General features: G+C 39.6%; 1 protein-coding gene across 10 annotated transcripts in view; it reads right to left on the bottom strand.

Annotated features, from left to right (window-relative positions):
- Window positions 1-5019: 5019 nt before the first annotated feature.
- Window positions 5020-25700, bottom strand: part of LOC113132140 (isoaspartyl peptidase/L-asparaginase-like) — a 42708-nt gene continuing 22027 nt past the window's right edge. The window contains exons 2-9 of one of the 10 annotated variants that reach the window (XM_026310034.1): window positions 13994-14123; window positions 11192-11334; window positions 10757-10952; window positions 10503-10645; window positions 9974-10128; window positions 9335-9456; window positions 7896-8006; window positions 5020-6965 (exon numbers count right to left, since the gene is read on the bottom strand). In XM_026310034.1, coding sequence (XP_026165819.1) covers window positions 6760-6965; window positions 7896-8006; window positions 9335-9456; window positions 9974-10128; window positions 10503-10645; window positions 10757-10952 — 933 coding nt within the window. In that variant the 5' untranslated portion in view covers window positions 11192-11334; window positions 13994-14123 and the 3' untranslated portion in view covers window positions 5020-6759. Of the gene's footprint in view, window positions 6966-7895; window positions 8007-9334; window positions 9457-9973; window positions 10129-10502; window positions 10646-10756; window positions 11157-11191; window positions 11335-13993; window positions 14170-25299; window positions 25359-25700 lie in introns of those variants that run through there. The other 9 variants (XM_026310032.1, XM_026310029.1, XM_026310030.1 and 6 more) reach the window with 9 other exon arrangements.

Genomic DNA, 25700 nt, shown 5'->3' with positions numbered 1-25700 from the left:
TGGATAACTTTTCTCTGTGTTGCCCTTATTTTTGTCTCCAACCTCCTTCTCCATGCAGGATACTGCTCCTTAGTGGTGATGTTTATCTTGTGACCAAGTATCTCAAGGATCACTGTTGCCATGGTGTATATCAGCCTGTTGGTGTCAGTGATGGTCACAGTATGGATTGTTTGTAATGCTGCATTCACACCAAACATGTGCATCAACTGGCAGTTGTTTCAGGACTTTGCTACCTCCACTCAAAATCACAATTGCTTCTTCTTCATGGTGGAACCTCATAAAATTAATTACAATTGTTTCTGACAATTACAAGTAAATTAAACATTAATAAATCAACCTGCACAACACAGATAACAACTCTGCAGCCATGCAGGAGACACTTGATAGAACTGATACCTCTTATACCTGTCAATGACAAAACAGTTGAAGAGGTCATCTCCTGCTGCCTTGATGTTTTACCCATTAGATTTCTGAAATCAGTACTTTTCAGAATCAGAACATTTCCAAGGGCCTTGAAAATTTCTGTCATCAAGCCTCTCTTAAAGAAGAGCTATCTTGATGCCGCAGTACTGAACAACTACCGGCACATATCAAACCTGCCGTTTTTAGGCAGAATCCTTGAAAGAGTTGTTTACCAACAACTTACTGACTTTCTCATGCTAAACAACTGCTTTGACAATTTCCAGTCAGGTTTTAGGCCCCATCACAGCACTGAGACTGCACTCCTCAAGGTGACAAATGACATTCATCTGGACACAGGCGCTGGCAGAGTCTGCCTTAGTACTGCTGGACCTAAGTGCTGCTTTTGACACAGAGGACCATGTGATCCTGTTACAAAGGTTAGAGGACTGGATAGGCATCTCTGTTACTGCCCTTAAACGGTTTAAGTCCTATCTTGAAGACAGGAAGTACTTCATTGAAATTGGTGTCTCAGCACAAATGGCATTGACATGTGGGATCCCCCAGGGGTCCATCTTGGGACCCCTTTTGTTCAATCTGTACATGTTTCCCTTAGGCCATTTAATACGCAGCAATAATGTGTCCTACCATAGCTATGCAGATGACACTCAGATTTACATATCAATCACAGCAGGAATATGGACGAGTCAATTCACTGTCATTGCATTGAGCTTGCATTGAACTGGTTTCCTGTCGCTCAGAGAATAGACTTTAAAATAGCACTGCTTTTGTATAAGTCTCTTTATGGCTCAGCTCCACAGTACATCTCTGACATGTTGATGCCATATGAAACATCTCGAACTCTGAGAACATCAGGGACAAGCCTTCTGCTCATGCCCAGAGTTAGGAATAAACAGGGAGAAGCAGCATTTCAGTTTTATGCGCTAAAATCTGGAATAGTCTTCCTCAGTCCAAGCTAAAAACTTTTTTTAGCTCAGCATATGACAACTGAAAGTGGTTTATCTAAAGTGTTTTATCTCCTTTAATTTTATTTCAAGTTCAAGACTATTTGCTGGTTCTTATTTTGGTTTTTGCATATGTACATTTTTAATTTCTGTAAAGCACTTTCAGTTATTCTGTGTATGAATTGTGCTATTTAAATAAACTTGCCTTCCCTGAAAGAAAGCAACTTTTTGGTTTTACCACTTGATTTCTTATTTTTTTGCATGTTTGTCACACTTTAATGTTTCAGATCATCAAACAAATTTAAATATTAGTCAAAGATAACACAAGTAAACACATGATGCAGTTTTTAAATGAAGGGTTTTATTATTAAGGGAAAACAAAATCCAAAACTACATGGCCCTGGGTGAAAAAGTGTTTGCCCCTCCGGATAAAAGAAACCACTTAACTGTGGTTTATCACACCTGAATTCTAGCCACACCCAGGACTGATTACTGCCACACCTGTTCGCAATCAAGAAATCAGTTAAATAGGACCTGTCTGACAAAGTGAAGTAAACCAAAAGATCCTCAAAAGCTAGACATCATGCTGAGATCCAAAGAAATTCCAAAACAAATGAGAAAGAAAGTAATTGAGATCTATCAGTCTGGAAAAGGTTATAAAGCCATTTCTGAAGCTTTGGGACTGCATTTAAACTGCATGATGTGTTTACTTGTGTTGTCTTATCGACTAATATTTAAATTTGTTTGATGATCTGAAACATTAAAGTGTGACAAACAAATCAGGAAGGGGGCCAACATTTTTTCACATCACTGTATGCCTTTTGTTTGATTTTCTGAGCAACTATGTTTTACACTTTGCAGATAAAATTCTATTCATGACTTTTGTAGCAGCAGAAATTGCAGAGGTGGATGTTTCAAAATCTAGTCAAATGAAACTAAACTACCTACCAGGCTGGATGCCATTAAGGTTAAAGTGGTTAAAGTGCTTCATTTTAATTAGTGAATTAATGGGAACAAGTTCTCCCACCTCATGGAGAGATATGGCTAGTTTTCCCTCATGTAATTTAATCATGTGAAATCACCAATAATATTTTCCCATAAACATAGAACAAAACATGTCATAGTTCATCAAAGCCAAACTGTAAATGCCCCATGCCAAGTCTGTTTCTTGTTAACAGTAATGCCTGACGGCTTATTTCGTTATAAATAAACTCATTAGCTTGTGTTTTGTCAGGTAGTATGTTATTCAAGTGTTGCTTTCCAAGCAAAGCCTTTCACCTGCAACCAAACTAGGAGGAAACAGCTGCAGGTAAGGCTTGGAAGAAGGAAGGAAGAAGACATTCCATTGGGTCAGATTTTTTGACATGCTATGTGTCCAATATGAAGCGAGAACAGTGACAGTTGAACTGTGGTAGTGAACAATAACACTACCAAAGGCACTAAAAAAAAAGAACTGTGGTAGTGAACAATAACACTACCAAAGGCACTAAAAAAAAAGAACCGTGGTAGTGAACAATAACACTACCAAAGGCACTAAAGAAAAGAACCGTGGTAGTGAACAATAACACTACCAAAGGCACTAAAAAAAAAAGAACCATGGTAGTGAACAATAACACTACCAAAGGCACTAAAAAAAAAGAACCGTGGTAGTGAACAATAACACTACCAAAGGCACTAAAAAAAAAAAGAACCGTGGTAGTGAACAATAACACTACCAAAGGCACTAAAAAAAAAGAACCGTGGTAGTGAACAATAACACTCCCAAAGGCACTAAAAAAAAGAACTGTGGTAGTGAACAATAACACTCCCAAAGGCACTAAAAAAAAAAAACCATGGTAGTGAACAATAACACTACCAAAGGCACTAAAAAAAAAAAGAACCGTGGTAGTGAACAATAACACTACCAAAGGCACTAAAAAAAAAAACCGTGGTAGTGAACAATAACACTACCAAAGGCACTAAAAAAAAAGAACCGTGGTAGTGAACAATAACATTACCAAAGGCACTAAAAAAAAAAAACCGTGGTAGTGAACAATAACATTACCAAAGGCACTAAAAAAAAGAACCGTGGTAGTGAAAAATAACACTACCAATTTTTTTTCAATGTCTTTAAAGTTATTTTTTTTAGTGACAATCTTGATATCAGTTGTCAGCGCTTTTCAGTACCAGATTTTTTTTCAGTGATTTCTGTCACTGGACTGGGGGCTGTGGGCCTAAGGGACATGGTTACTACATGTTCTGCATATCATTTTGGTGACAATCATTTGCATATTAAGGAACAAACAGCTCATATATCTAGAGGTTGAGTCATGGCAACTGGACTTTTAGTGTTTAGGTCGAAACAATTCACTACTCATCCGAGTAGCTTCATCAACCTAAGAGAAAGCTGGTATGGAAACTCCAGTTTATCCTTCAGGTTGGGTTCACTCCACCTCTAGCCCAATAGGCTCATTAGGTGAGCTATGTAAATCGGGTGACAGTGATTAGACCCACATTCCTGAGTTGGTTTCACTTCACACCTGCCCTGAACAGGTGAACAAAAGAAGTGAGCTCAGGTGAGGGTCGTTAGGATCTGGTAGACTCGTGAGCCCTCTGATTCGCCAACTAGCTCCCTGGAAGACATTTGATGTGTTCCTTAATTTCCTGGGAACAGATGAAAGGGCAGCCTGGTAGATTGAAGACAGATTATGTCTGAGCATAACTGGCATTGAAAAAAAACTTACATCAACAAAACTGGAGAAGTACATTTTATTTACACATTTAAAGCAACATTTAAATTCAGCTTATACTCATCAAAGTGCTGTACAGGACAATCATAAAATACAGTAATATATAAATACAAATTAAAATCCAAGATAATCAGGAAAGGACATAGAATAAAAATGCATTTTAAGTTTAGACTTAAAAACCAAAATAGATGGAGCACTCAATGTCAGGTGGCCTTTAAACTTAGGTTGTGACCATGGGACATATAAAAGAGCTTTGTGAGGGACCTAAGAGCAGAATTCAGTGAGCTAAGATCAGAAATGTATGATGGTCCTTGGCCATATGGGAGTCGTGGCCTAATGGATAGGGAGTCGGACTTGTGACCCAAAAGTTGCAAGTTGGTTCGAGCCTGAGGTCTGACAGGAATTGTCGGTGGTGTGGCGTGATTAGCCAGCACCCTGTCCACCTTCAACACCACAACTGAGGTGAGACCCCTGAGCAAGGCACCTGTCCCCCATGCACCGCAGCAATGCTCTGGGTGGTGCTGTGTGTGTGCACCTTGGGATGGATTAAATGCAGAGCACAAATTCTGAGTATGGGTCACCATACTTGGCTAAACAAGTCACTTTCAGTTTCACCATTAAGTGCTTTAAAAACAATCAAAATTTTGATTTGAATTCTAAAGAAGACAGGAAGTCAGTGGAGCGACACTAAAATTGGAGTGATGTAAGATATAATTAGAAGACTATTTTTCAATGTCAGATTTTCTTTTCAGTTCCGATTGTTTTTTATTGCCAAATGTTACATTTCACTGGCAAGAAAACTGTTACTGTTGTGGCTCCAAATAAATGGTGTAAATAATGTGTGTAAATGTAGCCGACATATGGTGCATTCAGAAAGACCCCCTTCACTTTTTTTCAGTTTTGTTATGTTGCACTCTGATACCACAATTGTTTAAATTCTTTATTTTTTTATTAATCTAAATTCAATACCCCATAATAAAGTGAAAACAGAATAGGAATATCAGTACATTTATTAAAAGAAAAAAAAACTGAAGTATCACAGTTACATAAGCATTCATACTCTTTACTCAGTACTTAGTTGAACCACCTTTTGCTGTCAAATCCTCTCAAACTTGGTCAGGTTGGATGGGGATCAGCAATTTTTGTCATATATGGTGGTACGTGTATTAAGTGATTGAACCCAAGATGCAGATAAAGATTTTTAATCACTCGAGTATGACATTCAACCAAAGTATATACAGGTGAAGTACAGGAAGACACACACTAGGAAGACTATAGGGAGGGAAAAACCAAGGACACACAGGAGAAGAGAGCCACACACAGTGAACAGGTAGGTCACTCCCACACACAATGGACTCAGGGGGCGTGGAGAAGCAAACAAGTAGCAAGGGAAGCCAACAAGTCATCAGACATACACTGGCATCACAGCAAACCCACAAGCATTACAGATGATCCAGCAACTAGGTGAGGCTGAGAGCAGGACTATACTCGCTACACCTTCAGTGCAGCAGAAACTTTGCTGTAACCTTCCGCTGCTCTGTGCCTATCAACATCACTTTAACCTCATGGCTTGGTTTTTGCTCTGATATGCATGTAGAGTGAGAAAAAAATGAATTTAAACAATTGTAGTATCAGGCTGCAACATAACATTGAAAAATATACTTTCTGAATGCACTGTAGCTGTGTTGTTTCAGCATTAATTTGTATTGAAACAGCACCATCTACTGGATTCAAAAGGATAATTACATTACAGTAAGTGCAGCTCTAAACACAGACTAAGTAAATGAAACATAAAACACATTATATTCAGGGATTAAAGACATCTTGTTACCACTAGTGTTTTCCTACCAGAATTTCAGTATTAAACACCACCGGACCAACATGAAACGATGGCCGCCAACGATGTTGGAGACGTCAAGGAGAGCGATATGCATCAGCCACTGTTGTTACCAGATGAGCGTTTGGTGGTGGTGGTGTTACAGTCTGGGCAGATGTGTCTACACAATACAGAACTGACCTACATCTGGTCAATGGTACAGTGACAAGCCAATACTACTTGAACAACATCATTAATCCAGACATTGTGCCCCTGCATGAACAACACAGGCCTAATTTCATCTTCATGGATGAAAATGCTCCAGCTCATTGAGGTCGCATTGTAAGAGAACGGTTGATGGAGGCTGGGGTACCTCAACTGGAGTGGCCTGCACTTTCTCCAGACCCGAATCCCCTAGAAAACTTATGGGATCAGCTGAGTCGCCGTGTAGAGGCTCGTACCCCCCTGCACCCCAGAACCTCAATGACCTGAGGGATGCCCTTCAAGAAGAGTGGAATGCCATGCCTCAACAGACAATAAGTCAACTCGTGAACAGCATGAGACGTCGTTGTCAAGCTGTAATTGATGGTCAAGGGTAAATGACACATTATTAAGACATTGAAATTTTTTGTTGTGGTATACCCGCCACTGTTGTTGGCATTTGTTACAATAAACTCTTTGAGATGAGGTAATCACCCTTACATGCTTCTACTTAAATGTCTTACTTTTAAAATATAATATCACTGCAGCATAAACTTTTTAAAATTTCTATACATTTCATCCAAAAGCCAAATATCCTTAACTTTTTGTGAGTAGTGTATATGAAACCTATGAGTTGTACTTAGTGTAGTTAATCAATGCTCTGTGTAAAGTGTTCCCCACAGTACAGGCCATGGTGCAGGGTGTCTTTCTGAGCTGCAGCCCAGGCCATTTGCAGGCTGGAGAAGCGAGCAGCCCAATGACCCTGGGGATCCACTGTCACCACCCCACCCAGCCCATCCACCCTGGACTTCATGTAGGCCAGGCCCAGATCACTGGCTGCCTCCACTGACTGACCTGAGAATAGAGAAGAACTAAGGATGTAAATGAGGATCAGAGGTTGACTAAGGCGGTGACATGGTCAGTGTGTGAACAACAGCAACATGAATACTCTGCCCTTTTTAACAGCAACATTTTGTTTGACGCGCACTACTTTTAAATTCAATTCAAATAGGCTTCACATTACCTGAAGTGGCCTGAATCCAATTCTTTTCCCTCAAAGTGACCCAGATCTTACTTTTTCATGAATGCGTGAACAAACCAAAACAGAGTTTCTCAGATAAGATGTAGGCCACTTACATAGTGTGATCCTAGATGTGATTCATACCTGATCTGGGACTCTGAGTGCTGTGACAATCAGAATTCATGTGTCATTTTTTAAAACTGCCTAGGTCCTGTTCACATACTGCCTGTTATCATTCCGTGCCCTCACCAAATAAAACAGTAAGAATAAAACTTGCAAGAGAGACAGCACTCTTGTACTCTTCTGGAGAATGTTCTGTTGAAGCCAAACTTGAAGGAATCCATCTTAACTGAGCAGCTTTTAATGTGTGTGACTGTAAGTGTGTGATTTGACCTTCACACATGATGTTCTTTTTGTATGCATGCGGTTCTCATTTAAGTTAAATCTGAACATGCATGGCAATTTAGGAGCTCAGCAGATTTTACAGTGGACTTGGATACATGCAACATGAATGTGAAGCGTCAACAGAAGAAGATTGGATCTGATAAAAAATTGTAATGGAGCATTAATGTGTGTGAGATGAACATCGCTGCACTGTTCGGAAATCCCAGCAGGGCCTCATAATAGCTGAGGTTGTGCTTCTTTCTTATTGCAAGGCTTAGTGCATCAGTAAATAGAGGTCTCTCTGCATACTCTATGTTAGCGTTAACACATATATATACATACACATATATTATATATAGATGTGCGTGTCTGTATGTTACCTTGCTCCATGTGGAACATGATGAGTCGTGCCAGTGCAACTTTCATTATGGCTTCTCCGTGCCCTGTAATTGACACCGCTCCCACCTTGTTGTCAGCATAACTGCCAGATCCTGACACCCACAAAACATCACATCATCCTACAAGCTAGTAAAAACACTGCTGTAATTCACTGGTGACATTATTGAAGAAATTCAGCTGCTGATTTAACTTTTGATATAAATTCAATTTGAAACATGGGGATCTAAAAAGGAATCATGTAGAAATGAGAAGATATTACAGTAAATGGGGTATGTGGCCAAAATAACAGACTGATTTTTGGCCATATGGGGGAAAACAGCAACAAGCTGTAAATACAACAGAAATAGTGTTGTCACCTTATGAAGTTGATAAACTTGTCAGCACTTTGTTGTCTATTTACACATCTAGCAAAATAATTTATTTGTAGTCATCCTTCTGGCCACCTCATAAACCTAATATCCAAACTCCTTTTAGCTCAGTTTGATTAATCAAATTGATTGATTAAACCAATTGATTAATCTATAATTTTGCTGACCTTTTACCAGATGGCCTTTGTTGCTTATATGTGCTTTGGAGAGGCAGAGGCTGTAATCAGTCCACTGACTCAAAACAGGCTGATCACCCATTTACTGTTAGCGACAGGGCTGACATAAACAGCCACTTGCAGCTGTTCACTAAACTTGTATACTCTCACATCACACTGAGGATTCTAGTGTATTCTTCAGCAACATAAGGTTATTAGTATGAGTCAGTGCTGTGGCTGTGAATACAAACTTTTCAGTAATTGGAAACCTGTCTGACAGGATTGACAGGACAAAAGAGTCAAGAGTCAACCAGTTTTTTGGTCTTGAAACCACAAGTTGTACAGGCCACATCTTTTGCGTCACTGGTAGTGTGAATATACAGAATCCTGTCATTTATTAATCAGCCTTGCTTCTTGTAAAACCTGATTGCACGTGTCAAAGTGTTGCTGGTCAAAGGTCAACAGGGATCAATGAGTCAGTTTTAAAGAAACTAAACTGTTTATATCGGACTGTAATATCAGTTGCTATTTCGTCTCGCTGGTGAACAGAGTCAATGTGCGGTCCAACTTACAGCTGGTTTAGAGCGGAAGTGAACTCAAATAGAGGAGGTAGCTGTTATACCGTCTCTGCTCGTTTCACGCTCGCTCTTTTGTCCGGTACAATTTCCAGGTGACGCTCTTAAGAATACGATAATGCAGTACTGCTTAGCTCGAAGCGTCTGCATTTCTGTTACTTATTTGTGTAAAAGCAACAGGAAAACACGCGGTTCTTATTTCCCACGCCACAGAGAACTGTCTGATGTAAGACCATTTAACGTTACTCCAGTTCTTGGATACACAGTTAGTTGACAGTGACGTGCAGGCTCTGTGCGCAATAGCCCTTGTGTAAAGACTGACCTATCATGGGTGTGTCGCCCACCCGTCCCTCCATCTTGTTCAGCATTCCACCAGTGGAGGTTGCACAGGCTGTGTTGCCCTCCCTGTCGACTGCCACAGCTCCAACTGTGCCCATCTTCCCCCTACATAAGAAAACATACAAGGCTGGCAGAATGATGTTGGAATTGCTTCGCGTTTGTTTAAAGAACATTAAAGGTATAATAGAAGTTGAGTCATGGCAACTGGACTTCTAGACTATCTAATATAAGGGGTTTATTTACTTATGATTATCATCTTGCTAATTATCTTGCACAACTTGATTGTTCTTCCTCAGGATGAAATTGGTGGGAGAAGCTGAGAGGCAGAGAGCCACATTATCCAAATGGAAAAGTATACTGAACATAGTGTATAAGGCAACATTGGAGAAGTGGATTATGCAGCAGGAGTGGTTTGAGAAATTTCTGTGGATGTCTGGATATGATCTTTCCTGTGCTTCTGAGTTACAACTGAAGTCAGTCCTGTCAGCTGCAAATCCAAACTGACTATAGTCAAGAGGGTCAACTGGCAAAGCTACATAAAGAAAACAGTACTTTAGGTTTAATTGGATTCACCCTGCAGTGTGTTTGTTTATTGAAATATATGCTAATAAACCTGTCTCACATTTGGCACTGCACAGGGTTTGCGTCAGGTTCCAGGTTGTCTTTCCAGCGCATGCGGGAATACTCAGTGATGAGGGACTCTTGGGGCACCTCGGGGATACCCATGTCCCGAGCGAACTTACTGGCACCCTCTGCTGTTAGACACGCATGACTGGTCTGAAACAGAAAAGGTTTACATCTATAAAATGCATCTATTACAAATTAATGTAAGAAGCTGAGTGTGTTTTGAGGTCACTATCCAAACTAAATTACAGCAATAACTATGGTTTCTGTTTTGTTTCTTCATGGTACGTTTTATTTTCATCATTAGGGCACAATTCCTTCTGTCTACTCTGCAACCCGTAAAAATTGTAAGAGCATTAGCAAAGTATAGATACAGATAGTTATATTGCTCTGTGTCAACATCCTGAATTCTGCAGCTACATGGATAAATAACTGTATTTGAATCTTAAGTGTGATTCTGATATTCTGTGTTTACCTGTTATTCCCTTACAGACATGTGCATGCTGATGTTGTTCATGTGTACACACCTTCTCCATAACCAGTCTTGCCAGCTGAACAGGGTTGGCTATATTGCGTACAGCGGACACAGCACCACTACCTAGTGTTTTCCCATCCATCACGATGGCATCCATCTCTATGTCTCCTTTGACATTCAGCACTGACCCACAGCCTGAAATATGATTTGTAAAATGATGTGACAGTCTGGCCTCTGAGGACAAAAAAATAAGTTTTTTTCAAAGCAGGCAGGAGTGTGGTGCTTTTTATCTTTTAAATATATTACCTGCATTGAAGACAGGGTTATTCTCCAGATTGGTCACAGCCTCCAAAACTGCATCCATACTACTGCCCCCTCCCTGAAGGATGGCATAAGCTGCTCGGGCTGCTGCGCACACCCCTGAAGTTGACGCTTCTGACCGCTGCCTTGGGACAAAACCTGCGCCCCCCTGGACCACCACAACTGGCAACATGTCAGTCATCTGTGAAGGAACTGCCAATAGATGAAGTTCTAAATGTGCAAAGTTTGACAGAAAACATAAGAAAAAGATTTGAGCATAAAAATGCATTTTAAAAGTCAGGGGTCAGCCCATCTGCTGAAGGGACTCCTGGTTCTTCTTGACCCTGAAAATAGTTCTTCATGAAGGCTTTATGGGCCACACACACACACACACACAGGCTCATTTTGTGAGCTATGTAAGTTGTAAGTTGTTGGACCCACATTCCTGACTTGGTTTCACTTCACATCTGGCTTGAATAGGCTGATTAGGTGAACAAACGAAGTGAGCTCAGGTGAGGGTTGTTAGGATCTAATGGTAAACCCGTGTGACCTCTGATTCACCAACTGGGTACAGAGTGTTCTCCCTGGAAGACATTTGATGTGTTGCTTAATTTCCTGGGAACAAAAGCAAGGGCAGCCTGGTAGATTGAAGACAGGTTATGTCTGAACCCTCCATCCATGTTAAGGGAGGGTTTTCCCACTTCAACACTTTTATACAGCAATTGTAATGGAAATTAAACATGTGTGTATATATATATATATATGTTTATATATATATTGTTGAATACGCATATAACTTACCCAGGTCCGTTTGATCAGGAAGTACACAAAGACGTCTGGAGTGGTTCAGCTGATTACAGGTTTTATTTAAAGCTATACAGAGCGCTCTGGAGATCAACCCTCATGGGACACACGGAGAGATCTGAGCTATAGGGGGAAACTATAGAATAGATATAGCTGATGGCCACCGCCCACATACCAGTACTTTTCCACAAAAGGAATTCGGACCATTACCCTATATGGCAGAGGTCACTAACAGGCGGACCGCGGTCCGGGTGCGGACCCAGAAGCCGCCCCATACGGACCCGGACGTACAGCCAAAACAGAAGATTGTGATTTAAAACCTAACGGGGCGTGATACCACTCAGCCAATCAAGTCTGTGCATCCCAGGCGGTAAACATTACGACTCTACAGTGTAAACAGCGCTAGAGGCAAGTTACACATGAAAACAGTGTTGCCAACTTAGCGACTTTGTCGCTATATTTAGCGAGTATTCAGACTCCTCTAGCGACACTTTTTTTTTTAAAGCGACTAGCGACAAATCTGGCGACTTTTTCTAGTGTTACTTGAGACTTTTGGAGACTCTGATGTGTCTGTACTGCACCGTTCTTACACTTCTCAATTTGCAGCAGTAAGACGGCAAATCAGCTGCAGCCGCGGGCCCCTCCCCCGTCCCAAAGCCTTCACAGGCGGCCCAGTCCTCTCGCAGCAGTCCCTCCCTCCCAGCTGCAGTCACAGCAGGAAGTGTTCACGCCTCCGCGTCCCGACTGCAAATGAATCGCGCGTGCGATCATGTATGTGTGTGATCTGTACTGATGCATGGCATAATAAAAAAATAAAATAAAATAAAAAAGGTCAAATGTTCTTTGTCTAAAATAAATCACTGCATTTGACTCAAACAGCCTCAGTCATTTACAGCAAGGCAAATGTATTTAGTTCTGAGAACTTATTAACTGCAGGCCGTCATGCTACATTATATGGCACAGTACAAATATTTTGAGTGTCCCTTATTCTGTCCCTTATTTCTTATAAAGAATCACAATTGTCTCTTACTTTCCATTTCTGAAGTTGGCAAAAGCGTCCATCACAATTACAGCATGTGCCATGGACATTACGCAAATTGCGCGATGACGTCATTCAGCGACTTCTAGCGACTTTTAGGACAGCCAATAGCTACTTTCCTTACTGACGAGTTGGCAACACTGCATGAAAAGACTACAAAGAAAAAGAAAGAGAGCGATACATGTAGAAAACAAAGGGAGAGAAACTGTAAAGTGAGACGGAGAAAGAGCGAGAAATTAGTTAATGAGAGAACATTATACATATCTACAGCCATACAGATATGTTCAGTTGTATGTTACATGACAATGAATATTGTCAGAAAGTTTTTGAATTGTATTGAATTCATTTGATTTGACAGTCAGGTATTGATTACATGCAGATGTTGATAAAACAACTAGGCTACTTAAATATATATCACACTAACTAGTTAGACATTATGATCTTCCGGACCTTTGCTTCAAGAAATTTTCTCTAACTGGACCTCTTTAAATTTTAGTTGAATACCCCTGCTATATGGTGTTGTTATTCCCTTTTGTCTCCCCTCATAGTGAAGACATAGTGAAGAACAGTGACCCTGTCACGTGTCTAAGACATACAGGAGTACACTTTACACACTATGCTGCATACTAGTCACACAAAGTGTGTCTGCAGTCCCACAATATATATATATATATAGATATATATATACACATGCACATGCACATGTATATATATTCAAGAGCATGTATATATGTTCAAGCCCAAAATTATTCCTACCCCTGACAAATTCTGACGTAAAGTTACTTTTATTCAACCAGCAAGTTTTTTTTCTTCTGTATATATATATATAGATATCTATATATATATATATATATCTATATATATATATATAGATATATATATATATATAGATATCTATATATATATATATAAACTAGATTTACACAGGTGGTTGAGTAAATCTAGTTATTGGAGGCCACAGCAGGAATGGAGACAGATTTCAGCTAAGAAACACACAACAGATGTGTCTCAATTCAGATGTCACACCCGTCGAAAGGCACAGCTTTCATACATGTCCCGCTAAGGCCGAACTATCAGCTGAGTCGAAATGAGACGGTTTATTCTATGGAGGACTTCGTTTTTGGATTTGGATTGTCTTAGGGATATTTGCTTCCTTCTAAGAGCTAAAAAGTCACACAGTTCCTGCAGCTTTATTCTATAAGCCCTGTAGCAGAGGACTCAGTCAGTACACACACTGTCAAACGTCAATAAAGTTTTTGCCAACTAAAAACAATGATGAGATCTAAAAACATGTTAATAGCAACATAACATTATGTTTCCATGTAGTATGAACCCAAAATACATAACTTTTAAGCTCGCTAGCTTAGTTGAGGTGAAAAGAGCATCGAAACAAATCTTACCAGCACCGGTGTCGTGCCAAAGTAGTTATGGAAAAAGAAGAACTATGTTCAATACGATGACTAAAGAATCCAAGTGTTACTGTTTTTTCGTTAGCTTAGCTAAAATTCAAGCCTAACAACCCAGGTCCACCTTCACTCTGAATGCATGCGCGCTCCCGCGGCAGGGGATACAATTCCTGTCGGGGATAATTACAGGTGTCGTGCCAAAGTGAAGGTGGACCTGGCTGTTAGGCTTGAATTTTAGCTAGCTAACGAAAAAACAGTAACACTTGGATTCTTTAGTCATCGTAATTAACATAGTTCTTTTTCTGCACGATGTTTTCTAATGTGTCTTTTAGTTTGTTTATCTTTCTGTCGAAAGTTATTCTAGCCATTGTCAGCGTTATGTCAGGCTGTAGCCTATTTTACGTGTTTGTCGAGCTTTTCCAATGCACTGAGATTGTGAGGTCACTGTTTGGAAGCTACATTCAAACACGTGATCTGATATTTCTTTCAATAGAATATACTGAATCAAACAGCCTGCACGTTAAACAGCTACAATAAAATCGAGTTCGACAGGAAATGTAAACAAGCCTACAAGAAACACATCACATTGTCAACAACAATTGTTAGTATAACCGATTTTAAATGCAAAATAAATTGAGGTCTAGTTTTGGATACTGTTATGAATTACTCTGAATGATCACAACCATCATATTATTGATGTTATAGTAAGATGTTATAGGGGGATGCACATTATTTCAGACGCAAATAATCCACCTGACATAAATTGTATCCCGCCTCCATGACGTCAAATATTACTCAAACATCCTGAATGTTACTCTTTACACATTTCTGAGCATGCTTCATAATAAAGGAGACTTTGGACAACTTTCCTTCACTATGGCTAAAGTTACAGGGGGATACACATTATTTCAGATGCAGTTTCCCACCTGACATAAATTGTATCCCTTGTCATAATGCAGATTTATTCACCATCCTCATGTGTTTAAAATTGTGTTCATGCTTAGTAACATATAGTGATTTTGAACAGTAAGTTTGATTTATCAGATAGTCTAATGTTATTGGGAATAGACATTATGACTGGAGACTACATTTTTTAATTATAAAAAAGTACATTTCCTCTTGCCATAATGGCAAACAATGAAGTGTCAGCACTGAATGTTTATGTTTCACCTTTGTTATTGTGTTTTTCAAGGATACGTGATTCTTTTATGCAAATGAGTTAAGGTCAGAGGTTGAGAAATTAGGCCTGCACGTGATGTTGCAGTTTCACTGGTTGCGTTATTGCATTGACTTGCTTTTACTGAAAATATTGTCATGGATCCAGAAGAATACGATGATATGCTGACATACATATCAAAAAAACAATATCCCGCGGACTTCACCAAGAAAGAGAAGTTTCTGCTCTGAAGAAAAGCTGGTTTGTACATCACTGAAGGTAAGTAACGTTTTGTAAATGTCACCGATTAACTGTAATAATCATTTTGTAAATGCAACTGAAAAAACACATTAATGGCTTAAATGTATCGTATCATCAATTTCTTTTTGCCTTGGGGGTTCTTTTGACCCCATTAATTACTCTCAATCAGGCTATTTACCGTCGCGAGCAGACACTTGCGCCTAATTGTCTGTAGGCCTACTGCATAGCCCCATTAATTGATGTCGAGATTTTTGATGGCACAGTTGTGCAGTGAAACACCTTTCCCAGTGTTTAGACCAGTATACTCAATTGTAAAGCAAGCCATCATCTATTTCACCTTGGTATTACTTAGGCCTATAGTTTACGTGATGTAGGTTACCTAAGTTACTACTCACGACAGACTAATTCACAACATAGGCAAATTTTGTTTTTGCCATTTCAAGAAACCTGTAAACTACGCAGAAGCCTATTAAATAATATTACAAGGCTTTAGTCTAGTAGTAGCGTACTTATTCACATTTCTATAACATATTGTTGCATAGACCTATATTATGAACAGTGTGTATCAAATATGTCCTAGGTGTTATAATTGTCATGTTAGCTTATTTATAATATTGCTTTTTTTAGGAGGAGAGCTGTACTACTGGCGGTATAAAGGCACCCCAAAAACAATAAAAACAAAAGTAATTTGTGGATCTGATGAGGCAAATGCCATATTTATTGATTTTCATGCCAGCCCTACTGGTGCTCACTGTGGCCAGACCAAAACACGTGAGGCCATATCAAAACGATTCTACTGGCCAGGGATGTTTGTGGATATCAACAACTGGGTAAGTCAGCTCATATGTAAGTCAGCACATAATGTTCAGAGATAAATTAGTTGAAAACAATGTTTAATAGAAGCTACTTGTAAGTTTTATAGGTTTCCTATTTTTATTCTTATGAGTATCATTGTATTCTAGGTTTAATTCAGTCTGAGCCCATTCCTTTAAATGTAGTTTTAGACAGAAGGATTAAACATCATTTTATTTCTTTCATTGTTCTATACTTTGTACCTTGTAAAGTATGTATTAAATATTAATAAGTTGACTTTTGCCAAAACATGTCAACAGGTTTCTCAATGCTTAGCATGTCAGGGCAGTGCTGAAACAATTAAGAAGCCAACTGAATATACCCCCATACAGGTTAGTTAATCCTAAGACTACAAGATGTTTCTCCATTCATGAAAAGTACACATGTGCTTGGTGAACATGAAGTTGTAGAAAAGATAAAATGAGTACACTCCATGTATCATGCATCACATTATTTATCATTTTTAGTCTATACTTACAAATTGTGCAGTATCACTATTTGACAGAAAACTTTATTTTAATTGTGAACTTTTTTTTTTTTTTTTTCATTAGGTTTCTCAGCCATTTGAATTGGTGGGGATGGATCTGATTGGGAAACTCACAGAGACACAAAATGGATATCAATACATACGTGTCATAATCGACTATTTCACCAAATGGCCACAGGCTTACCCTTTGAGAACAAAATCAGCCAGTGAAGTGTCAAGGTGTATAGTCAAATTTGTGCATCAGTTTGAATCCCCAAAAAGATTTTAACAGACCAGGGGAGAGAATTTGTCAATGCTGTAAGTACTTTACATCTTACACTGAAATTGTGTACATGTTGATAGAATATATATTTCATAACTAATTTTTCGTTCAACATTTTTTAACCCATGAACTTGAGTATGTTTTTTTTTTGTTCTATGACTGCTATATATTTTTGAATGTAGTTGTAAAAACAGTTTCCCCTAATGATTCTAGATCAACACAAGAGTCTGTGAAATCCTAAACATAAAAAGAAGCCTCTGCTCACCTTATCATCCACAAACAAATGGTTTAGTGGAGAGAATGAACGGCACAATTCAGAGGTGAATCCATTAGACTGTTTAATAGATCACTCTCAACTTTGTTCTAAAAAAGACTTTATACATTTAGTACTTTGTACTAAACATTGGACATAGATAGATGGATAGATATAAATACCATTAGAATTATGATCACAAATGCCAGTGTTATAAATTTGCCTTTGTTCTCAGAGCGCTGAGCAAACTTGTGAGTACCCATCCTGAAACATGGGATGATTACCTCGATGCAGTGATGTTTGGACTGCGTACAAAAAAGCAGATGATCACCAAATACTCCTCCTATTATTTGATGTTCGACAGAGAGGCTCGCTACCCCTCACAAGTACCAGAAAACTACACGATTGGTTTGTGGTCTACAGTGGGTACGGAAAGTATTCAGACCCCTTTAAATTTTTCACTCTTTGTGTCATTGCAGCCATTTGCCAAAATCAAAAAAGTTCATTTTATTTCTCATTAATGTACACTCAGCACCCCATCTTGACAGAAAAAAACAGAAATGTAGAAATTTTTGCAAATTAATTAAAAAAGAAAAACTGAAATATCACATGGTCATAAGTATTTAGACCCTTTGCAGTGACACTCATATTTAACTCACATGCTGTCCATTTCTTCTGATCCTCCTTGAGATGGTTCTGCTCCTTCATTGGAGTCCAGCTGTGTTTAATTAAACTGATTGGACTTGATTAGGAAAGGCACACACCTGTCTATATAAGACCTTACAGCTCACAGTGCATGTCAGAGCAAATGAGAATCATGAGGTCGAAGGAACTGCCCAAGGAGCTCAGAGACAGAATTGTGGCAAGGCACAGATCTGGCCAAGGTTACAAAAGAATTTCTGCAGCACTCAAGGTTCCTAAGAGCACAGTGGCCTCCATAATCCTCAAATGGAAAAAGTTTGGGACGACCAGAACTCTTCCTAGACCTGGCCGTCCAGCCAAACTGAGCAATCGTGGGAGAAGAGCCTTGGTGAGAGAGGTAAAGAAGAACCCAAAGATCACTGTGGCTGAGCTCCAGAGATGCAGTAGGGAGATGGGAGAAAGTTCCACAAAGTCAACTATCACTGCAGCCCTCCACCAGTCGGGGCTTTATGGCAGAGTGGCCCGACGGAAGCCTCTCCTCAGTGCAAGACACATGAAAGCCTGCATAGAGTTTGCCAAAAAACGCATGAAGGACTCCCAGACTATGAGAAATAAGATTCTCTGGTCTGATGAGACCAAGATTGAACTTTTTGGCGTTAATTCTAAGCGGTCGGTATGTGTGGAGAAAACCAGGCACTGCTCATCACCTGCCCAATACAATCCCTACAGTGAAACATGGTGGTGGGAGCATCATGTTGTGGGGGTGTTTTTCAGCTGCAGGGACAGGACGACTGGTTGCAATTGAAGTAAAGATGAATGCGGCCAAGTACAGAGATATCCTGGAAGAAAACCTCTTCCAGAGTGCTCAGGACCTCAGACTGGGCCGAAGGTTCACCTTTCAACAGGACAATGACCCTAAGCACACAGCTAAAATAACAAAGGAGTGGCTTCGGAACAACTCTGTGACCGTTCTTGACTGGCCCAGCCAGAGCCCTGACCTAAACCCAATTGAGCATCTCTGGAGAGACCTGAAAATGGCTGTCCACCAACGTTCACCATCCAACCTGACAGAACTGGAGAGGATCTGCAAGGAAGAATGGCTGAGGATCCCCAAATCCAGGTGTGAAAAACTTGTTGCATCATTCCCAAGAAGACTCATGGCTGTACTAGCTCAAAAGGGTGCTTCTACTCAATACTGAGCAATGACAAATGTCTGCAATGACACAAAGAGTAGCTTTGAAAATTTAAAGGGGTCTGAATACTTTCCGTACCCACTGTATCTATCTATCTATCTATCTATCTATCTGTCTGTCTGTCTGTCTGTCTGTCTGTCTGTCTGTCTGTCTACGCATCTATATATCTAATTCATGTAAAGAGTTGTTATAAAAGGTAATGGTAGAATATTTTTCTTCAAAGGTTGATGACACAGTGGAGGACATAGTGGGCCAGGAGGAGATGGCCCAGGACCTTAACACACAACAGGAACTCATCGACCTTGTGAAAGAAAACCTTGCCAAGGGTTATGACAAAACTCGGGGAATGGCAAAAGCATGTGGAAAACAACCAGAATTAAAAGTTGGGGACAAAGTTTGGAGGCAAAATATAAGAAGCCAACAAAGAAAGGGGGGTAAATTGGAAGCCAGCTTTTTAGGACCATTTACCATATTGTCCCTTCATGATAAAAGTGCAGATTTTCAGGGTGAATATGGGACTATCTTTCAAAAAATTAATGTAGACCAACTGAAGATGGCCATTGAAGAAACCCCCAGAGTGCCACACAGATATGTTAAATCAGCTACAGCAGTTACAGCACCTACAGCACCTACGACACCTACAGCACCTACGACACCTACAGCACCTACAGCAGCTACAGCACCTACAGCACCTACGACACCTACAGCACCTACGACACCTACAGGACCTACAGCAGCTACAGCACCTACAGCACCTACGACACCTACAGCACCTACAGCACCTACGACACCTACAGGACCTACAGCAGCTACAGCACCTACGACACCTACAGGACCTACAGCAGCTACAGCACCTACGACACCTACAGGACCTACAGCAGCTACAGCACCTACGACACCTACAGGACCTACAGCAGCTACAGCACCTACGACACCTACAGGACCTACAGCACCTACAGCACCTACAGCACCTACAGCACCTACAGCAGCTACAGCACCTACGACACCTACAGCACCTACAGCACCTACGACACCTACAGCACCTACAGCACCTACGACACCTACAGCACCTACGACACCTACAGCACCTACGACACCTACAGCACCTACGACACCTACAGCACCTACAGCACCTACAGCACCTACAGCACCTACAGCACCTACAGCACCTACGACACCTACAGCACCTACAGCACCTACGACACCTACAGCACCTACAGCACCTACAGCACCTACGACACCTACAGCACCTACAGCACCTACGACACCTACAGCACCTACAGCACCTACAGCACCTACGACACCTACAGCACCTACAGCAGCTACAGCACCTACGACACCTACAGCACCTACAGCACCTACAGCACCTACGACACCTACAGGACCTACAGCAGCTACAGCACCTACGACACCTACAGCACCTACAGCACCTACAGCACCTACAGCACCTACGACACCTACAGCACCTACAGCACCTACGACACCCACAGCACCTACGACACCTACAGCACCTACAGCACCTACAGCACCTACGACACCTACAGCACCTACAGCACCTACAGCACCTACAGCACCTACGACACCTACAGCACCTACAGCACCTACAGCACCTACAGCACCTACGACACCTACAGCACCTACAGCAGCTACAGCAGCTACAGCACCTACGACACCTACAGCACCTACAGCACCTACAGCACCTACAGCACCTACAGCACCTACGACACCTACAGCACCTACAAAATTGCCACAAACAACAACAATCCATCGGCCAGCATCATTATCAGGAGGTCCTGGATATACAAAAGCTGTTGTCGAAAAATGTAAGAGTCTTAATTATATTTGAACATCTACTACATATTGTGATTACAATACGGTGTAGAGGGGCATTAGATAAAGTTGATGCATTTTAACTGGCATTGCTTTTTTCATATTTATTTTTCAGAGGTTTTTCAAATGATTAATTTTCATTGCTTTTTTGGCAGATGTCCGTGATGCGTGGGCAGGAAATAAGGTCCATGTCCTACTGTCCAAGATTGGGCCTTACAAATTATTTTACTGGGACATTTGGAGACTTGCTCCTGACATGGAGTTGGAGAGTGAGGTAGGGTGAAGTAGCCTAATGTGGGACATTGTCAGCATCTAACACTTTTGGAGTATATTGCAATATGAAGCCAGTATATGACATATGGCATTTCAGCCTATATAAATATTGTGGTGTGGGTATAACACATCTATTAAACCACCAATGTATGTTTCTGCAAACAGAAGGATACCTTGTTTGAAATTTTTCACAGGTAATAAATGCATATCTGTTCATCCTTGTGCGTGAGCACAATCGCCAGCATGACCCCAAGGCTGCCTTTATTGATTCATTTGCCATGATGGCAATATGGAACAAAAAGACTCCAAGACTCAAGGTCTGTAAATGTAATATGAATCTCATGTATGTACTCCAAGTTTCAGGCTATTTATGAATTCCAAAGCTATGACAATTCTTTTGCTTAAATATAGTAAATGCATCACAATATTGCTGTTACATTTTCTCAATTTTAGATAAGACCCATGGAATATAGAGTCATTGTGGAAATTATAAATGAGCACCATCATTGGACACTTGCGGTAAATGTCATTTTACAATTAAAAATGTATATAACTTATGTCAAAAAAACAAATACATTGCCTGTTTTAAATAAACCTGTTTTACAATTAATTATAATAAAAACCTGTAGGTCATCTACCCACAAGGAAAGATGACCCTGTTCCTGAATTCGCTGGGGGAGTCAAAGCAAGGCATACAACGATGCTTGGAAGCAACAAGGTCAGTATGGTACCACATTTTAATGTACCCTATCAAATGAAAATTGCCATACAAGTATTTCATTTATATAAAAGGAGGTGGCCTTGACAATGTTGGTATTAACAAATAAAATTGTCTTTCTCTAAGTCATTCATGCGAAAGGTAGGATGCAATGTCACAAGGTGGAAATGTACTACTGTCCCACATCCCAATCAGTCTGACAGTACCTCATGTGGTGTCTTCGCCTTGAAGGTATGTTTTTACCCAGAGCAATGTCCTCCGCCCCACATTACTCTCTTATTAAACTTTTGTTCAATTGGGAGTGTTACCCCGCCCATAATAATATTGATAATATTATTAATAATATTAATAAGGTGATGTGTAGCCAATTTGTTACTAATGGGTACAGCTTGGTGTAATTGTCCTAATTTTTTATTTTTATTTTTGTAGTTTGCAGAAAATCTCATGAAAAAGGAAACAGTAGATTTTCCAGCTACAAAAGAGGTCATCAACAAACACAGGCTGGAAATAGCTGTCACACTCCTCCTAGAGACTGGTAAATAATGTAGTATAGTAGTATATTTTGGCTGTCAAAAAATTGTCCTTAAAATTCCTGTACAAAACAATTTGTATAAATGAAAAACTGGATGCACAACACAATAATCAGACATGTTTTTATTTTGTTTTCTTCAGATGACCTAACAGATACATGTCACCTCTGTGGGGAAGTACAGCATGAAACAGACCTGAACTGGGTAATAAAAATCATTACACAGCTGATTAGAAAATATTAAATGACCTGTTGTTTGTGTAGCAGATTCATTGGACATCTGATGTGGATTGCACATTTAAACACAGGATCCACTCAATAGAAAACATAATAATAATATATAATAAAAATGCCAAATACCAAAGTGCTGGCTATATATTCCATACACTGAAGATAATTAATTTCAGATTTGATGAAGGGAGGAGATTGAGTAGATTGAAAACCAGGTTTTAAAAATGTCAGTTCAGATCTGAGAAATGAATGAAAGCCATTGAGATAACTGTAAAATATTACGTTTGATTCTTTGGTTCTGGTAATAAAACATTTTATTTTAGCTTGAACTATAAGAAAAAAGTAAACATCGACAACACATGAATGTACAGTATGTTCGAGCTGCCATTATTTTAAACCCCTATTTCATATTTTGCAGATTCAGTGTGACATTTGTCTGAGGTGATACCACCAGGAATGTGTCAACAGTCCACCAACAGTGGAGGCATTCAGTTGTCTTGCATGTTCAGCAAAATAAGCACAGTTCATTTTTTATGTTATCACGTTCTTATTTATTATCCTATAAGTTATTATACATTATACGTTATACATTGTTATGTGCATGTTGCTGTTTGTAATGTATTTTTGTTCTTATTTTTACTTTTCAAGGATTGTGTACAAAATGTGCATTTCCTATTAAAGAAATTCTTAGAAGATGGAAATCTAATTTAATTTGTATTTTCATTTAGCTTTAGTTGAGAAACTTGTCAAAATTCTTTTCAGGCATATTAGAAAATGCAAATACATTAGATCATATTATCATAGTGCCTAATTTGCCATTATGGAAGGTAAAATACAGTTAAAATATTTTGTATTACTTTACATCTACTTTGACATCATGGAGGGGGGATACAATTTATGTCAGGTGGGAAACTGCATCTGAAATAATGTGCATCCCCCTGTAACTTTAGCCATAGTGAAGGAAAGTTGTCCAAAGTCTCCTTTATTATGAAGCATGCTCAGAAATGTGTAAAGAATAACATTCAGGATGTTTGAGTAATATTTGACGTCATGGAGGGGGGATACAATTTATGTCAGGTGGGATACTGCATCTGAAATAATGTGCATCCCCCTATAACATCTTACTATGCAATAATATGATGGTTGTGATCATTCAGAGTAATTCATAACAGTATCCAAAACTAGACCTCAATTTATTTTGCATTTAAAAATCGGTTATACTAACAATTGTTGTTGACAATGTGATGTGTTTCTTGTAGGCTTGTTTACATTTCCTGTCGAACTCGATTTTATTGTAGCTGTTTAACGTGCAGGCTGTTTGATTCAGTATATTCTATTGAAAGAAATATCAGATCACAACGTGTTTGAATGTAGCTTCCAAACAGTGACCTCACAATCTCATTGCATTGGAAAAGCTCGACAAACACGTAAAATAGGCTACAGCCTGACATAACGCTGACAATGGCTAGAATAACTTTCGACAGAAAGATAAACAAACTAAAAGACACATTAGAAAACATCGTGCAGAAAAAGAACTATGTTAATTACGATGACTAAAGAATCCAAGTGTTACTGTTTTTTCGTTAGCTAGCTAAAATTCAAGCCTAACAGCCAGGTCAACCTTCACTCTGAATGCATGCGCGCTCCCGCGGCAGGGGATACAATTCCTGTCGGGGCTAATTTACTTTGGCACGACACCGGAATTAACCAACTTTTACCGGGAATCCGCTATGACGCTACATGTGTGTCCGTTGTGTGTTTCATTAATTAAAGCCCCCCGCTACAACAAGTAAAAAGGAACTATTGTACACAAGGGGTTTACGCCAATCTCAAAATAAGCAACACATAATAGCAATAGCAAAACACAAAGCAAATATTTCCCAAAATAAAATGACACAGTGAGGTTTTGAGAATGTTCACCAAAATAAAGATAAGAAATAAAATAAATCAGCTCCGCATACAATGCGACAGGATTTGAAAAAAATAAAAACAAATAAATAGATAAAGAAAAAAAAACAGAAAGACTTTACGAACATATAGACTTGAATGCATGCTGTATTTTATTTTTGGACTGTCCGCGAACTACTGCTTAGTGTGACATCATATTGTGATTTTAATACAATGACATGCATTTATATAGATGTCACAAACCACCAGGACCACAGATAGCACGGCACGGACCTCAAATCCTTGAGGGAGACCAGACACCTGGTTGGCACGGACCAGACAGGACACACTGCTGCCACTCAGACCGCAGAACAGCGCCCCTAGAGCTGGTCTAGACCACAGTTTTGGCTACAACCCCCTCTCGAACCAGAATATATATTAAAATGTTGATAAAGAGTAAGACATAAAAAAATAATCAGGTAAACAGTTTTCCACATTCACACACTGATTAATGCTCGCACTGCAGAGTCCTGGGCACGGATCCTTGTAAAATTTGATTTCAGTGTTCGTTTCTCAAAATCCTCAGTGCACCATGAGTCCCTGACCATTGTTTTAATCAACAACATGTCGACAACACAAGTCGCCAAAACTATACGCCTGCACACAAGCTATACTAACCCCGTAGCAAATAAAAGAAAGAAAATAGCAGCGGCATTTCTGCCTTACCAAAATATCGCCGCGGAGTCATAAAGCCAGACAAAGCAACAGCACTTCCGGGATCTGACAATGACTCTTTTCGATATAAAATGCAACTAGTAGTTGCATAAAAATATCAAATATCAATATCAAATATTATTATGCAAATAGTCAGGAAAGCCCCAAATATTTGAATATAATTTAAGTCAGAATAATAATATCATAATATCAATATTATTATTGTTGTTGCTTAAAGCATCCAAATACAGTCAAGTACAAACTTAAAGGGTAGGGTAATCAAACCAAGCAACCACAGATAGAGACTAATTTGTACATTTACATTGCCTGAGTGGGTGTAAGATGGTCTGCTTTTGGATGAACTGACCATGGTGCTGAAATACAGAGCTTTAAGGGCTGGCTTTAGACTCTGT

Source organism: Mastacembelus armatus, chromosome 15, assembly GCF_900324485.2.
Source record: "Mastacembelus armatus chromosome 15, fMasArm1.2, whole genome shotgun sequence".
NCBI classification, from domain to species: Eukaryota; Metazoa; Chordata; class Actinopteri; order Synbranchiformes; family Mastacembelidae; genus Mastacembelus; species Mastacembelus armatus.
Note: the sequence above shows the minus strand (reverse complement) of the source record. Positions and strands in the feature narration are given on the sequence as shown.